At 37.4% G+C, this 17489-nt stretch overlaps 3 protein-coding genes across 3 annotated transcripts; 2 read left to right on the top strand and 1 right to left on the bottom strand.

Moving 5' to 3' along the window:
- The first annotated feature begins 1978 nt into the window (after window positions 1-1978).
- On the top strand, window positions 1979-3796 carry LOC105162609 (peroxidase 15). The gene is made up of 4 exons (XM_011080683.3): window positions 1979-2230; window positions 2342-2536; window positions 2883-3048; window positions 3242-3796. The coding sequence occupies exons 1-4, from the start codon at window positions 2012-2014 to the stop codon at window positions 3658-3660; spliced, it is 999 nt and encodes a 332-aa protein (XP_011078985.1). The 5' UTR covers window positions 1979-2011; the 3' UTR covers window positions 3661-3796.
- A 537-nt stretch (window positions 3797-4333) lies between these two features.
- Window positions 4334-6711, top strand: LOC105162488 (uncharacterized). Its single transcript, XM_011080517.3, has one exon. It carries the CDS (start codon window positions 5163-5165, stop codon window positions 6453-6455), a length of 1293 nt encoding a protein of 430 aa, XP_011078819.1. The 5' UTR covers window positions 4334-5162; the 3' UTR covers window positions 6456-6711.
- A 2980-nt stretch (window positions 6712-9691) lies between these two features.
- LOC105162487 (protein trichome birefringence) lies at window positions 9692-13007 on the bottom strand. Its single transcript, XM_011080516.3, has 6 exons — window positions 11851-13007; window positions 11254-11446; window positions 10977-11170; window positions 10724-10882; window positions 10175-10529; window positions 9692-9992 (listed from the first exon to the last, which is right to left on the bottom strand). The coding sequence occupies exons 1-5, from the start codon at window positions 12852-12854 to the stop codon at window positions 10175-10177; spliced, it is 1905 nt and encodes a 634-aa protein (XP_011078818.2). The 5' UTR covers window positions 12855-13007; the 3' UTR covers window positions 9692-9992.
- Between the last annotated feature and the right edge of the window lie 4482 nt (window positions 13008-17489).

Below are 17489 nucleotides of genomic sequence, written 5' to 3' on the forward strand. Positions count from 1 at the left end.
GTTTATTGATTAAATCTCATCCAAAACCAATTGTCTTATTCAAAATTTTGCAACAAATATAGTACTGCAAGGGCGGCCTAAATTAACGATTACGAATATTTGCTAGAAAGAGACATTCTAATTCATGGAAATGAAATAATAACAATAATATTGTATGATTAAAGGGTCGATAAATTCTGAAGTACGTATTTGCTGAGCAGAAATGTATAAATCACTGAAAAAAAACATATATATAATAGTTTTCACAATTAATTAAAGGGTAAATTACAAGGTTTGTATTAATGATATATACATTTTTATTTCTAAAAAAAATTATAAATACCCCCTAAAATTACAAATATCCTAACAATTATCCTCCTACAATAAGCTGTCACAATGGATTATTTGCTAGGATATTTATAATTATGATAAATTTTATGAGAGCCCATTGTAATTTACCCTTAGTTAAATTTCAATATTTGTCAATCTCAAAATTATTGTTATATGTATATGACCTTACACCCTGACAATAAATTTTTTTACTCAAATTAGGTTAGATTAAATCAAATTATTATATAATAAATATCAAGGGATTGATCAATTTTATTAAATTGTAGATGAATTGAGCAGCAAAAATCGTGCAGGAGTGTTGTGGACGATCAACTCCAGACAAGCTTGTGTGTTTTCTGATTCTTGTTCCTGCATGTGTGTTGGTAGAGCATGGATGGGTCTTTGAATTTTTCAGTGGGAGATACTCAGCATTGGGGAGGGCCTATATTTTGTGTGAGCGGCCCACTATAAGATATGATGGGGTGATTGCACCCACCTATCCTATTATATATGAGGCCTAAAGAGGGTAAGCACTTGGTAACTTGTATGGGCAAACAAGGGTCTGAATCCTATTGGACAAAGCCACCATGTCAGAGAACTAATCTTTTCTTATCATAGTAGAACAAATATGAATTTTCGTTATGATCTATTATCATAGTTCAAAATTAAAAATCGTAAAAAATACTAATTAACCACTACTCCGTAATGGGTATTAATCGTTATTTCTATAAGTAAGATCAAAATATTAGCCTATAAAAAAAATTATAATAAATATTTTAATCATAGACAAAATTATAACAAATAATTAATAGTGATGAAAATTTAAATTTTCATATAAATTTTATTTGATGATGATAAATACTATTGATTTAATATTATTTTTTAGTTGTAATGGAGGCTTGATTTTCAAGCATTATATATGGTCAACATTCAACCACTCTTACCAACCCATGCATGTCATTTTCTAAAAGATAATTACTCTCCCTCTCTCTCTCTCTCTATATATATATATATGTATGTCTATCCTCCTTTATTTTTTTTTTTTATAAACAAGAAATCTTGAGAATTAACTAATTTTAATTGTCGGAACGCGTTATGATTTGGGAGTGTGATGTTACATTATAAAGAAGTTAAGGGTTTGAATTGAAATTTGTTTTGATCAAATAATTATGTCCATTTACATAAGAAGATTCTTCCAATACTAATTGTTTCATTTGATCACTCCGAGCCCTTTTCTCCAAAGTCAAATAATTTTGCCCTGATTGCGGATTTATTCACATTCATATTCAAAAGGTTTTAGTTCATTAATTCAAACAATCATCAATACTGTCAGTTAAGACACAATTAGAAACCAAAAATATACATAACATGGGCCATTTTTAAAATTTTGTAAAGCGAGTTATCAAATATGAAATAAACATATTCTATAGGACTAAATTTACAATTTTACATGCTATTTGATAATATTTTCCATGAAAACAACAGTACCATCCGACATGATTTTCAATTTCCTTCATTGACTAAAGTAACAAATAATCTTAATTAAATCCTGTCTTGTCTGATCATCAAATGATGCCTGCAGCAGCTAGCTAGCTTGCTTGCATATTCAACCATGCAAGAAACGCGGGTTCCTTTCCTTTTTTTCACTATATATATGCAAATTATTCACAGTCCCTAATCAATAACATAAACATAAAGCAAGATGCTTTGTTTTCCTTACTCGTTCTTGCTAATTTTCACAATCACCTCCTTTCTTTTGCTTCCTCGTCCATCTCAAGCTCAATTGAATTCAACGTTTTACTCTTCTACGTGCCCGAACGTCTCCAACATTGTTACTACTGTAATCCAGCAGGCTTTACAGTCCGATCCACGGATTGGCGCAAGCCTCATTCGCCTCCATTTCCACGATTGCTTCGTTCAGGTCTCGACAATCATTGATGGTTAATTTCTTGAACATGCATTAATGGATGAGAAATCAAAATTTCATATTTTTTTTTCTTTAAATCTAATTATTGTTATTTGTTAATTACAGGGGTGTGATGGATCGATTTTGTTAGATGACAACAATGGAAGTATACAAAGTGAGAAGGATGCAGCTCCAAACACGAATTCGACCAGGGGGTTTGATGTTGTGGACAACATCAAGACTGCTGTCGAGAATTCGTGCCCCGGTGTTGTGTCATGTGCCGACATTTTGGCACTTGCTGCTCAATCCGCTGTTTCTTTGGTGGGTACCTAATTACTTAACCAAATTTCTTTATTTAGAGTTTCCATTTCTTGAAAATTCATCACTTCACCTAAAAGTTTATATAAATTAATCATTAGAGAATAAAAATATTCAATATGTAATATATCTAATACATCTTTGCATATATATATATATATGTATACATATCCACGATATCTTTTATCTAAAATCTGGCATATGAATTTATTTATTTTTCTATAAGTTGAAATTCGTACTATATTAGATGATCAACTCATTTTCGTGGAGTATTATAACAAGTAAATAACATAGACGTTTTACACAAAAAATGCGTCACAAGATTAATTGATTTGGCATGTAATTGCAGGCAGGAGGGCCGTCATGGAATGTATTGTTAGGAAGAAGAGATAGTCGCACTGCAAACCAGGCAGGAGCTAATACTTCCATTCCTGCACCCTTCGAGCCCTTAACCAATCTTACTGCCAAGTTTTCTGCTGTAGGTCTCAATGTTACTGATCTGGTTGCATTGTCAGGTATACATTCCTTCTCTTTCCAATTTTCTCCTTCATGATCTTATTACGGGCTTGTCCTGAAAATTCATCTCGCTCAGAAGAAGGTCTATAAACCACTCAAACACCTTTTTTGCAATCAATGTTGGACACTTGTTTATATCATCACACTTGTGTTATATTTTTTGGGTAAATTCTGTTACATTTTTCTCAACAGGTGCACACACATTTGGACGTGCACAATGCAGACTATTCATCAACAGGTTGTACAACTTCAGCGGCAGCGGCGGCCCTGACCCGACTCTGAACACAACATATTTAGCTACGCTCCGCCAGATTTGCCCGCAGAACGGGAGCGGATTCGTGGTGGCGAATCTCGATCTGAGGACGCCTGACACGTTTGACAACAACTACTACTCAAATCTGCAGAGCAATGAAGGGCTTCTTCAGTCGGATCAAGAACTGTTTTCCAGTTCGGGAGCACCGACGATACCGATCGTGAACCTGTTCAGCAGTAATCAGAGTGCATTTTTTGAGAGCTTCGTGCAGTCGATGATCAAAATGGGAAACATTACTCCGTTGACGGGTTCAAATGGGGAGATCAGAGCAAATTGTAGGAGGGTCAATGGAAGCTAGCTATATACATACATTTATTATTTTTTGAGTTTTCAAAAGCTTGGAAATTAATAATTGTAATCTTTTTGTACTTTGGTCCAATTTTATATTTGATAAAAATGAAATGATGAAGTATGATCATGCCCATAATTAACTACATTGAGCTTCAACCTTAGTTTACAAAAGTTTTATCGAATCAAACCAATCAAACATACACTCGTTATATATGATCCATTAAATTTTTCATGAATCACACTGTAAATATATTATATCTGTCATATAATTAATTTAAATCCAATTAAATTAGAATTTTTCACCCTGAAATCGTATCATATATTGAAGAATATTCTACACGTTTGGGTTGGAAGTTTGAGCTGTATTATGTAGGAGACTAGGACTTGGTCAAAATTTAGGCTTGCAGACAATTTTCTCTAATTCCTATCCTGTGGTGAGTATTAATTTGTGGGTTTCCTCATTTTCAGCCCAGCCCAAAATAAGTATAAAATTTATTGAATGGACTTGGGTTGATGAACCCAAAATCAGACATTTTTGTATTGGGCTAATATTGGTCCAGACTATCTGGTGAAATGGCATAGGTGGGCCCATATCTTACTAGCATGCTTACATGGCGGTAATGCTGGCCCACCAGCACTGGTGTCCAGCTGCACCAGAATTACTACTTGCAGAGAATATTTCCCTCTCTCTCTCTTCCCAGCTTCGTGCAGAGTTGAACCCAATTCACACAATTATCTCATCCCTCCCAAACCCCCAAAAACCACAAACCTCAGATCCCTATTCTCTCAGGCTTCACTGAAAGAAGTGGGGTAATTTAATTAATGGAAAATCCCATTCCAAGAATCTCACCCCACCATTTCCCACTCATGTTCATGACCTAAAGCCTCAATCATTCTCTTTGTCAACTCGTCGAAAATTCAATCTTTTTCTCTGAGGTCACTCCCTCTATCTCAATCTTTCTTAGCTTACTGTTTCTTTGCCGCATAAAGTTTGAATCTTGCAGCTTTTCTCTCAGCGAGGATGTGGAGCCCTTCATCTATTCGGTATTGTTTGTGGGCGGAGAGTGTTGATTTATACGTCTTTCGTGTTTATTATTGAAAAGATTTTATGCTTTGGTTTTAACTTCAGCTGCCCTCTTGTTTCTTTTTGCCCCTTTCCGGAGTTGAATTTGTGGGTTTTTGATTTGGTTGACTCACCTGAAAAAGTTAGGGTTTTTTCCTCTTATCTGTTGACCAGAATCAATTCTGGGTTTTGATTTCCTTTGACAATTGAATTTGGTTTTAATTCTTTAGCAATTAGAGTTTCTCTTGGCGTTCTTTCAGTTTTGTTTCAATAACGAGTTGAAAGATTGGGTTAATATAACAGTAGCAAATTGTGTTTCTTGTGAGCGCAACTAGGGTTGCAGACCAATTTTATTTAGTAGAGGTGCAAGTTGGGATTTGTCAAGTATTTGGTATATGAAGATTGGGGTTTATCTGTAAGGAAAGTTTGGGACAGGTGAAGTTTCAATGGCGGAAGAGAACACTAGTACAATGAACCTTGATCTCAATTTAGGACCTGTGGATAATTCAAGTGCTGATAGTGAGCCTGCATCAGGATCTTATCCTAATGTTGCTATGAACTTGGAGGATTGGTTAGATAGTCCAGTTCATAGGGTTCGGGAAGTAGTCAGGCACAGGAATCAAAGGTGGCGTTCTCTGTGGAGGCAGCTTCCAATTCCCCCAGAAACTCGGAACCTTGCACTGGAATTAATTGGTGGGAACGACCCACAGACTGGTGAGGGCAGTGTTGCGTCTGAGGAAAGACCAAACGAGGCGGCTAAAATCTGTGAGAACGGCACTGGTCATGTGGAAGACGAAACCCTGGGTAAGAAGAAAGATGGTGGAAAAAATAACGGTGATGAAGGGAGTTTCTTTGATTGCAATATATGCTTAGATTTGGCCAAGGATCCAGTCGTCACTTGCTGCGGTCACTTATTCTGCTGGCCCTGTCTTTATAAGTGGTTACATCATCATTCGGATGCCAAGGAATGTCCTGTTTGCAAGGGTGAGGTAACGACAAAAAATGTCACCCCAATTTATGGTCGTGGTAATAATACAAGGGATCCAGATTTGGATTCTAGCCTAAAGATCCCTCTTAGGCCCCAAGCGCGTCGGATTGAGAGCTGGAGGCAAACTATTCAGAGGACTGCATTCACTATTCCGATGGAGGAAATGATTAGGCGCCTTGGAAGTACATTTGATTTGAGTCGGGAGTTGGCCCAAATACAATCTCGAAATTCCGATGGCCCTCGGGAATCACCAGAGAGAAACACCCCACTGCTCAACCGAATTCTGACTTCTAGAGGGATGCGTAGGGAACGGACTCCTGTTGTACCGTCCGATGATGTGATCGACTTAACAGAGAGCAGCCCTCCAAACTACGAGGCCAGAGATACCCGCCGGCTTTCATCACTGTTGCTTCGCAGATCGAATTCTCATCGGGCGGCCACATTGTCTAACCTAACTTCTGCAATAAACTCTGCTGAGAGTCTAGCCGCCGAGAGGTTGGTGGAATCGTACTTCCACAGCAATCCGGTAGAAAGAAATCAGGAACTGCCTCCACCGGTTGATGACAGGGACTCTGTGTCCAGCATCGCCGCTGTTATACATTCAGAGAGCCAGACAGTGGATAACGCTGTTGAAATCGACTCCACAGTTTCCCTTTCTACTTCATCTTCCAGAAGAAGAAACGACGCGTCAAGAATTTCAGACGTCGACAGCGGAGACTCGCGTGCTCCTAGGAGGAGGAGACTAAACTGATAATCAAGAGTTCACAACACCAAAAAACATCGATACCCGTAGGAGTCGAGCACAGTTAAGTACTCATTCAGTTGCATTCTTCCAGCAAGAGTGGAACTTTTTCCTACAGTTAGTAGTATCTAAGAACATGTTTCAAGTTTTGTTCACTAGAGTTTGTAGTTTAAGATATTGTTTTTCCGTTCCTTGTAATTGAATGTGGTTGAATCTTAATGTGGGATATCAAATTTGTAATGAAGCAACCGAGATTGGTTTAGCAGCTGCTCCTCCTACTCCTACTCCTACCTAGCCTGTAAATAACCTTTGCAAATTCCTTTTCTTTATGTATGTTTCTAACAAATAATTGTATGTTTGTATTGGATGCTTTTACCAAGAAGCAGAACAAGATAACCAACTTCAGAGTCAGACGAAGCCTGTTAAAAATTTGAAAATCATCGTTCCTAGGTTGTTCTGTATATTCGACTTCATATGTGCCGGATCCAATTGAATTGCATTCATTGTTTCAAAGCCCAAGAAATGTGAAAATGGATGTGACTAAATGCCCCACCTATTATTAGTGGGCCAAATTTGTGAGGTAGAATTGTTGCTGCTGACTATATGGGTCAGGGTCCAGCCTCTTACTTCGCTCAAAGTATGTTTCCCTGGAAAACTCTCCCAGCCGGCCATGGACTTTTCATGATTCAATTATTTTAAGAGATAATTACACTCCCTTTTCCTAAAATTTAGTATAATTATATGTAGATCTCATCTGATTTGGAAAATTACATTTAGCTTTAAAATTTACTTTTATCCAATAAATAAGCTCATTCGTTAGTCAAAATTCACTAAACTTGATAATTTTAACAAAAAAATTGAATAAAAGTTTATATTTACCCCCGATTAACTTACTACTAATTTAATGCTGATTAAATAATTTTTTATAACTAAATTACCCTTATACATTTTCATTAATATATGTGAGGACCTATACATTCATCATTATAAGGATAGTTTAGTCATAAAAGATTTATTTTACCTTTATAAGTCGATAATAAGTCATGTATATCAATTTTTATTTATTTATTTTTATTAATATCAATAAATTTAGTGAATTTTGACTAATTGAGGGATCTGATTGTTAGACGTAAGCAAACTTTAAAATATTAAATGTAATTTTTCAAATTACAGTGGCTTTACATATAATTTTATCAAACCACCAAGGAGGGGAGTGTAATTATCCCTTATTTTTAAGTATTTAAACTAATATTTATGGCTTCAAATTATTTGAATTTTTTAGTCTATTCCTTTTCTATATACAGGTACTACTATAGTTAATTGTTTCTTTTAAAAAAATTATTGGGAGTAGATTAACTACTACTTCTTATTGTGCTACTATATATAGTTAATAATGATTAGCATAAATATTAATAAAAAAAATAAAAGTGATGCATATCAGAGTCCAACAACACCATAAGAATTAAAACAATTTTCTTGATAATTTTGAAGTTATTAAAAGACTACCCTATAAAATAGGGGTTAACCTTTTTGATACTTAAGTCAGTAAGAAATTCAAAAAATATTACAAGAAACCCAAGCAAGTATGTGAGATTGGATAAGATAAATTATCTATTCCAAATATGGAGTGCTAAAGTATAGAAAAGAATGCTGAAATTGATGTATAGAGTGCAGAAAAATGAGAGAAAATAGTAGTCTTGATGTGTGAGTGAGCTTAGTTACCTTGTTGACTTACCAAAATTCCTATTTATGAGCAAGTTTTGAGAGATTCAGGAGTCGGTGAGGTGATGCTAATCTAGGTCGGAGTTATCCTCTAAGAGATTTGCCAACGAAAAGAATTCTATCAGGTCAATCGAGAATATAGAGGTTACTAACTTATGTACCTTCCATCAACTAATCCACCCGGCAACAATGTGCTTACTAGTACCCTTTAGGGCGATGTACTCTAGGATGTATAGAGTATGACAGGCGTGACAGTTGTGTTGTATGGGTAGGATCTTGTAACTGGGAATTGTCTTGTCAATAGGTTAGTAAGACTGGGTTGAATGGTATGTTACCCTTATTGTCTATTAATTGTGCGGTGAGTCAGTAAGATTTGGATATATTGGGTTGAGTATATGAAGGCCTAACTCAACTTGAATTTGAATTGAATTTAATCATTGAATTTAAAATAAAAAGAGAAGGGTATTTGAGACCTATTTTTAGCAAAAAAAAAATTGTCATCATGCTAAAGAAAATGGAAGTCATCATTCCCTTGAATGCTTTTTGTCAACATTACTCAATGAAATGCATGTTTTATATGCACTAAATGAAATGATGAACATCTTATTAAGTAAGTGGGATGTGTGTTGAAAACCCGAGTTATGAAACAGAGGAGTGGCTCGTGCGGTCCAAGAATTAAGACAGATAGAATCAAGAAAAAATGGAAGAAACAAAAAACTTGATGTCGTATCACAATGTAAAGGAGTAGTACTCCTCCATTTATCTTTTGTTGCGTTTATGTTGTAATTCTGACTGTGCTTTATTTTTAATGAAGATGGGATGGGGACTTCGATAAGCATCCCCACCTTCGGGTGTTCTGACTAAAAAAAAAAAAAAAGTGGGATGTGTGTTGAGTGTTGAGGTTGGGGATGCAGCAAAGAGCATGAGAGGTTGATTATCCTGAGGAGGTGGAAGAACAAAGTTGCTCATTCTCTTGCTGCCTTTTACATTCCTTTTTACTCTAAAACATCTTAATTAACTAATTATAATATTTTCCTGCTCACGAAAACTACCATAGTTGCAAAACATTGGTGCCCAAATATGCATAACTATATTTATTTATTTATATATATTCAAAATTAATTTATTTTATTAATTGTGATCAATTATTCATTTTATTTTTATTCAACCTGGCAAAAGAGAAGGAAACTATAATACATGCACTTACCATCTAATTTGTTAAAATCGGACCAAATTCGATTTAAATTAAAACTTACAGTGGGACAACACCGACAATTTGGACAACCTGAAGAGCATTATTAGTGCACTTAAATATTGCAGATCAGCGCACCCAATAGTCAAAAACATCCCATGTGAGGAGGAGGCAAATGAGACTAAAAGCGTCAAACAATATACTAAACAACAATTACCAGATGCTTTTTCAGTACAAACTATTACTAATACTAAATTAATTAAATGCAAGAGAAGCTTAGGTGTAAAGAAAGCAGATCCACAACATTTGAGGTAATCATATAGTATTAATATAAGGCAAAGAATACAGACATGCATTAGTTTATTATCGACAACACCAAACAACATAATTAACATTTTTACATTTTTCGAGCACCAAACTCTTGTACCAAGTAATAAAAATAACATTCATCTCTTTCATTTCAGTACAAATCTCTTTCTCCACATCTATTAACTTCAATAATCTCTCTCTCTCTCTCTCTCTCTCTCTCTCTCTCCCTCCTGTCATAATTTATGTATACTACCATTATTCAAAAAAGGTACTAATTCTTGGATCTTCTCCAGGTTGGTTGTATCTGTCTATATTCGATCAGACTGAAAAATGAAAGAAAAAATAAATTAATGCACATTGAAGAAGTTTCAGCTAGCTCACTGTTCAATGCTTTCCATCTCCCCATGTCTCACGGGGCGCCTTTCGAAATATGGGAAATGGGCGGCCCTCGGTGGTCACGGGACCGTGAACCTGCCAAAGCAGCCACATATGGTCCAACACTTACCTATGGTCTCTTCTGTGATTGTTGCTTCTGGTTTAGTTTTACCAAGAGTTCTGCATAGAGGATTTCGTTCCATGCATCGGGTACCCCCGGGAGGCACCAATGGCTGCAGTCTTGGAAACTTAAGGGCGATCTCCTTTCTTCATCGGACATATGTTGCTTCCTATACATTGATGGATGGCCGTCCTTGCGATAATCTGTCATCCTTGTGATGTTGAGATAAGTTACCGGGGTCTTGATTCCTTTCAGGACTTTCTCCACGACAGTCATCTTGGGGGGATATTGTGAGAGATATGTTTCGTTCTTTATTGGCTCCGTTTCATGGTCGCACTGCCCACCAGAATTCCACTGCCCGCCGCTGCCGTCAAAAGCAATTGATAAATGAAGCAATTTCATTCAATGTTTTGATCTTTATCTTAACGCTCCATGCTATAAATTTTTCGGTTTCATGATGTTTCATAATGATGAAGATACCAAATCTACGAAGAGAAGTATTCAACACTCAAGCCACAAAGAAACATTATTTAGTCATTCCTCATTACGTAAGATTACCTGAAATGAGATGCTGAATAGCCTCTGAAGAACACAAGTGTTTTCGTTTGATTGATATTGGCGTCGACCCATCTTCCCCATGTTGTAATAGCTTTCCGAAATGCCTCGAGGACATTCAACTCACCATAGACATGGCTGCCTTCTTGATAATAGTCCTTCCTGAAAAAGTCAGACAATTACATACAGTTAGTAAGTATCCCTCAGCAATACGATCATCGCATTCATCCCATATATTTAAAGCCATGATTTTTACCCTTTGGAAGTCTTTTCATGAGTCCACCAATGTCCAGTGTTGAACACAATGATGTCTGCATTTTTATATTTATCAGCAGACCGACTGACTAGATCTAGCCGAAGTGTTTCCTTCTTTGTTCCATTTCTGTCGGCAAGTTCCCATTCTTGAACCAGGAAAGGAGATACAAAGAACTCCACTGTGCACTTGTAGTCCTGTAAAGACCAAAAGAAGTCATCAAGATAAATACAACAATAAAATTACATGATGACGAACTAGGACTAACTCAATGACTTACTTCAAATATAAAGGAATAAGAAGCTTCTGTCCGAAAATGGTGCCTCCCAAATTCTTCATACACCTTCTTCTGATCTTTCACAGAGTTCCTGAGGATGCAAATAAGGGATTCCCACATATTCCTGTTCAGTGAATCCCCCACGAAAACCAGTCTTTTTCCTCTCAACAATTCCAACATATGACTTCCATCCAACCTGAATATCCAAGACGAATAACTAATTATATGGCGTATGGCCTAATAATAAACTGATAATATCTCACAGGATTGGATATAATATCAAGTATTAGCAACCGGATTGCATGAAATAAAAAACTGATCTCCTTGGAAATAACTAAATGAGATTTGGGCAGTCATCATCCACTTGCATAAACAAAGAGTAAAATCACTCGAAATGAACATATATAAGATCGTTCAAACATTTGCCAGTGATTATCAAACTGCTGGATCAGTTAAATTGCCATCTCAATCAATGCCTACGCATATGGATTCAGCATTAAAGAACCCACTTTCTATTTTTCAAAAAAGAATTATTAATCACGGAATCCAGAGTGCTTTTTCAATAATTGAGACGAAGGAGACAAACATTCTGCAACATACCTTGGTAAAGTGCAACCCTTTGGCTTCCATTTAAGTTTGTAGTAGCCATTATCAGGCCTACCATTGAGGAAACAGTTGAATTGCTCATCTATCAGAGAACAAGAACCGGGTTTATACAGTGGGTAAGAATGATCTCTCACCCAATTCCCATCAAACAGATTACAGTTCATCAGGGACTTTATCAGGTCATCAATCCCTTGTTTCGCCTTGGCAGTATCAGTGCCATTGTTCTGTTTCTTCATCAGAGAAGAAGTTAAATTCTTAACTGCACCATTCTCTGCTATTCCCTTGTCTCCATTTGCAGTAACATTTTTCATCTCGGAGGCAGACTTTGGTGATGAAGCCACAGTCGTATTCGTAGTTTCTGGAGAGTTCGTGGCCGCATTTGTGCTCTGATTTGCCTTCAACACTTGAACTCTACCCTGAAACTCTTCAGTCTGAGTCTGATTTTGCTGCAAGACTTCACCTTTAGGATCCAACTGCTTGTTTTGAGTCTGGTTACTGACGTCAGGGGATCCTTTGCTCAACTCAGGAGAGGGGTTGGTGTTGTTGCTCGCAGTTTGGTTTACAAGGGGGTTCAAGGCTTCAACTTTATGAGTATTAGTCTGATTTTCAAGAACAGAAGGGGGTTTACTCAAATTGGGTGGGAAAAAATCAATGTTTTGAGATCGAGAAGTGTCGGTGGTGGAGGAATTGTGGGATTGTGAAGTGGAGGATGATGGGTTGGGGAAAAAATAAGAGAAAATAGAAGAAAAATGAGATCTGTAAGAGTCATCTATGGGAGAAGTGGTTGCAGTGGTGGTGCTGAATATGTTGGTAAACCAGGGAGAAGAAGAGTTAGAAGAGGGGGAGAAGGCAAGAAAAATGGTGATGGCGATGAAGACAAAGACGAAGGCATAAGCAAGAGCGACGGTCCTCTTGGTTCTGAAGATGGAGAAGTGGGCTTTGAAGTCTGAGATCAAAGTGCCGCCATTGATGGGTGCATACTTTGCTATATCTGCCATGTAGAGAAGTAGAGAGTGGGAAATCTACAGAAATGAGTGAGAAGAGAATTTCTTGGAGAGAGAGAGAGAGATAAGGTAAGGTGTGTTGTAAATCCAGAGGTGGAGTTGGTGTGGGGTGTGAAATATGTGTATACTGGAAAACACAAGGTAGTGTCTGGAAAGTAATGATTACATGCAGAGATTTACATTTGATGATGTGGTTTTGAACTTTAAACTTACGTTTATGGGGGAAATTGTAATTTCATCACAAAATATAGGGCTATTTGTAATATAAGTAAAAGAATGTTTATTTATAAATCCTCTCTCCTGTTTATATCAAATTTGATTTAAAGACAAAATGATGAGGAGGGAAGGCAGCTTCTATTTGAATAACATTTTTATAACTAATTTTGTTGGTTGTTATTAGATAAGATTATTACTTATTAACTTTCAATAATAATAATATATTTACACTTCTCACCTATTCTTTTTTTACACAATTTATCTTTATCTTTTGAAAAATTATAAAAACCACCCCTAATAGTTTTAAAACCCATATTGACTAGGTTAACCTTTAAAATAATTTTTCAAAAACAAAGATGCCATTAAGATGTTTCTATAATTATCAAAATATAGAACGGGTGTTAAAATAATATTTATAAAGATAAGTAATATAACCCCGTATATTTCTTTAATTATTATATTAACTTTTTTTATTAAATTTATATATATAATTACACCTTTTAATAATTAAAATATTCAATTAATTAATATTTTTGAGGTTCGCTTTCCCCTAACAATTAATCCCTTCGATAGTTAAAATTTACTAAATTTATTAATATTAACCAAAAAAATTTAATAAAAATTACTATTCATTGATCTTGAGGAGGGTAGAGTTTTTATCTCATCCATTAATTAAAATTACAACCACATAAATCAGCAAATTCAATAAATTTTAACTAATTGAGAGACTTATTTATTAGATATAAATAAATTTTAAAGGTATTAGATATAATAATTAAATCACAAGATGTTTAAGTATAATTATATAAAAAAAATGTAAATATGTAATTAATTGAAATTTGAGATGGGAATTAAAATTTGGTATAATAACAAAAGGAGGGCGGCTGTAAAGTAATTGCGTGAAGACGCGTACGTATTAGCCCTCCCCCTCTCTCTCATCATCCGTACCTCTGGACTACTGGTGTCAACCTCACCCTCGTCTTACCATTTTTTTATTATTTTTTTTTTCTATTATCATTAAAGTAGTGATTGCGCGTCGGTGGTGTGAATGTGAAGACAAAATTCTAATATAATTCTATTTTTGAGATTTGTTTTTATTTAATAAATAAATTTATTTATTAGTTAAAAATTATCAAATTTATTAATATTAATAAAAAAATTATATTTATTTTTAATTAATTTATTATAAATTAAATAATTTTTTTTTATAATTAATTTATACTTATACGTCTTCAAGCATTAATACACTAGCGTTAAATCCATGCTATGCATAATTAAATAATCTTTTTCTTTTTTTTAATTAAATAAATCTTTTTTATAATATATCACTTAATATAAGGATCGATTTTGTAAAATAATTCTTTTTATCATTTTTAAGGGAAAATATAATAGTTTTAATTTTTTAATCTATCTTGATTATTATTAAAAAATATATTTTTCTACACATATCATTTCAACAATTTAAATAAAAAAAGAAGTACATTATCATGAAATGAAAAAGAAATAAGATGGCTAAGTTCAATTAAATCGCAAATATAGCAATATTATTAGTGGCCATAAAAGAACAAAATAAAATTTAAGATAAGTACAAAAAAAATATTTAATATATGATATTTCCAACAAAATAAATTTTTATCTTGTCAATTAAAAATTTTCATTATAATTTTGAAGATAAAATTTTAGATAAATACTGATCCGGGTCGAATTATGCGATCTCCTGAGACGATCTCACCGCTGATCGACTAACTCTTCCGAAACAGGTTTTGGATCCCCTGAGAATAAAACACGAACCGTGAGCTCGTCGGGTATGTCCCCGACAATGACCCTCCGACGCTCAAGTTAGGTTGATCGAGAGAAATGTATTCTATCTCAAAGTTCGATCACAATTAATGTATATCAGTTACCTCATTTACGGCGTATCGGGGTCTATTTATAGTATACAGTTGTACGGCAAGTACTGGGCCACGTGGCCTCATCTGGTTGATTCCCATTCTGATCGAATGGTCGTCATTGTCCGGGTCTTCTATCGGTTCCTACGACCCGGGTCGGGTCCTCTGCGACCCGCCCGCTGCGAGGTACGCAGATCCGGTCGCGGAAATGACCATCCTACCCTTAATGAAGGGCTTTTCAGTCTTTTTGCAGGGGGATTATACATATACCCATCATTACTCCCCCACTTTTTCAAAGTGCAAGTTCGTTGCCTTTGAGGAAGTCGAACCGTCGCGTCCGTTGATTGCGTACACGTGGCAAGATCCCCTCGGTTCGTCCGGGCGCGTTGTTCCAGAGCGGATCTCCTATAAATACCCCCTCATTTGACTTCTCGGCCCACCTCACGCAAAGACTTCCAGCGACCAAGACTCTCAACCACGAGTTCGTATTCGATCTGCGGCTTCCAGAGTCATCCTGCTTTAAGGTACGATGCCTTCCAGCTCTAGCTCGAATTCTGAGTCGCGATCTGGCCCTAAGCCACGATCTAGTTCAGGGTCATCTTCATCTCATTCTGAATCTGCTTCTGGGTCCTCTCCCGAGTCTGGTTCTGGTTCGTCCTTAGGGTCCGGGTCTAGGTCTGTCTCTAGGTCTTCGCATGGGTCGTATTCTACCTCTCCCAAGAGGAATAAGAAGTTTCCGGTCACCAAACTTAAGGATGAACAGGCTGGGCCTTCGGTCCTCGCCAAGTTCCAGGATCGGCTCGCCAAAAACCCTTGGGAGGCTGTGGTCAGTAAAGTTAGGGTTCCTGTAAATAAGATTAGGGAAAAGTACCACATCCCCTCCGATTTTGACGTTCTCATCCCTGCCACCTTCGATCGTATGCATCGTCCTCCCGAGGGGTTTACTGCTTTTTCTATCAAACACCTCGATGCTGGGTTGAGATTTCCTCTGGCTCCCCCGGTGGCCGCGATTTTGAATAAGTTGGGGTTATGCCCTATGCAGCTTTCCCCGAATTCCATTACCCATATAATCCTTTTCGTCGTAATGATGCGATATGTAGGTTTAGACCCCAGTTTCGATAATTTTTGGAGTTTATATTCCTTCACCACCTCGAAGCGATCTGGTAGTCGAGGTTTTTTCTATCTTTCGGCCAAACCAGATTGCGGGTATCTGAGCGCCCTGAAGTCGAATGTAGGAGCTTGGTTAGATCGCTACATTTTCATTCGATCTCCTAGTGGTGTCTGGCCTTTCAAGAACGAGTGGACTAAGTATAAACCCCTTCCGAAAATCTGTGGTGGGGGGCTGGAGGGTGACCAAATAAGGAGTCTGACATTTTATAAGTATGATCCCAAGAAGCTTCTCAATGAGAAAGTTTTGCAATTATCTGGGCTCTCTCCAGCGTCCCTTCACATCGAAGAGTATTTAGGTGATTTTCTTCTTTCGGTCTCACTTGCTTTCATCGCTGTAGTGTTCGCGTACCCTAAACTTTTCCCTGCTCGCAGACAGTATCATCATGAGCACGCGCACAGCTATGCGGAGGATCGCGGCCCAGAACAAATCAAGGAAGGGGGGTGAGATCGCAAGTTCCTCGGATCCGAAAGGGAAGGGCAAGGCAGTTGCTAGTGCTCAAGATTTATCTTCGATCCCACCTCCCTCGGTTCCCTCCAAAACGCTCGCAATTGCCACTCCTGATGGGCAACAGCCCATTGCAGTTGATAGCGAGGGTACACCTTTCGCCCATGATGATCATCTCGGCTACAACTCCTCGGAGTTAGAACTGGGTTTGGACGAGGCTAGCGGGGGCCATGGGATCGACCAGGGAAGCCCAGGTCCGCCTGAGGAGCGATCTAAGAAAAGGAGGCGATCTCCCCCGAAGAAAGGACAAGGGCCCAAGTCCAAGTTAGGGCCTAGCGATAAGGGCAAGGTGAAGGAGCCCGCTGAGGCCTCTCACCCACCTCCTTCAAAATCGCATAGCCCGAGCGTGCTGAGCAGGATGGCTAAGGAAGCCGCGGATAAGACTAGTGTTGATGAAGATCGAGACAAATTTTTGAGGGTGGCGCAGCTCGCCACATGTTGGGAGGACAGCCGGGCAGCTCTTCGAGGCAATGTGCCGCCTCCCGAATGGCAGGATATGTCGAGCTCGTCGCTGTATGGCGAGGCTGGAGGGGATACTTTTGCAATCTACAACTCATTCGTCTCCGTTCGCGATCAGGGAGCACTTGTACCGAATAACCCTATTCGGCTCGAGGAGTTCGCATCCCACTCCCTAGTCCAGGTATTTCATCGGCTGGTTTCCTTCGACCTCCCCTCTTTTGTGCCATTCATTGCATTTGATTTTGCAGGCCATGACCTTTCTTCGAAGCTTAAGCCTCAAATGCACCCATTATCGGAAGAGTTATATTCAGACTGATCAGAAGGTGCAAGACCTTAGGTCTCAACTGGCCGAACGGGACGAGACAGAACGCAAGCAGGAGGATAACCTGC

The sequence above is a fragment of the Sesamum indicum genome, linkage group LG5 (genome assembly GCF_026168435.1).
Source record: "Sesamum indicum cultivar Baizhima isolate 11 linkage group LG5, ASM2616843v1, whole genome shotgun sequence".
Taxonomy (NCBI): Eukaryota; Viridiplantae; Streptophyta; class Magnoliopsida; order Lamiales; family Pedaliaceae; genus Sesamum; species Sesamum indicum.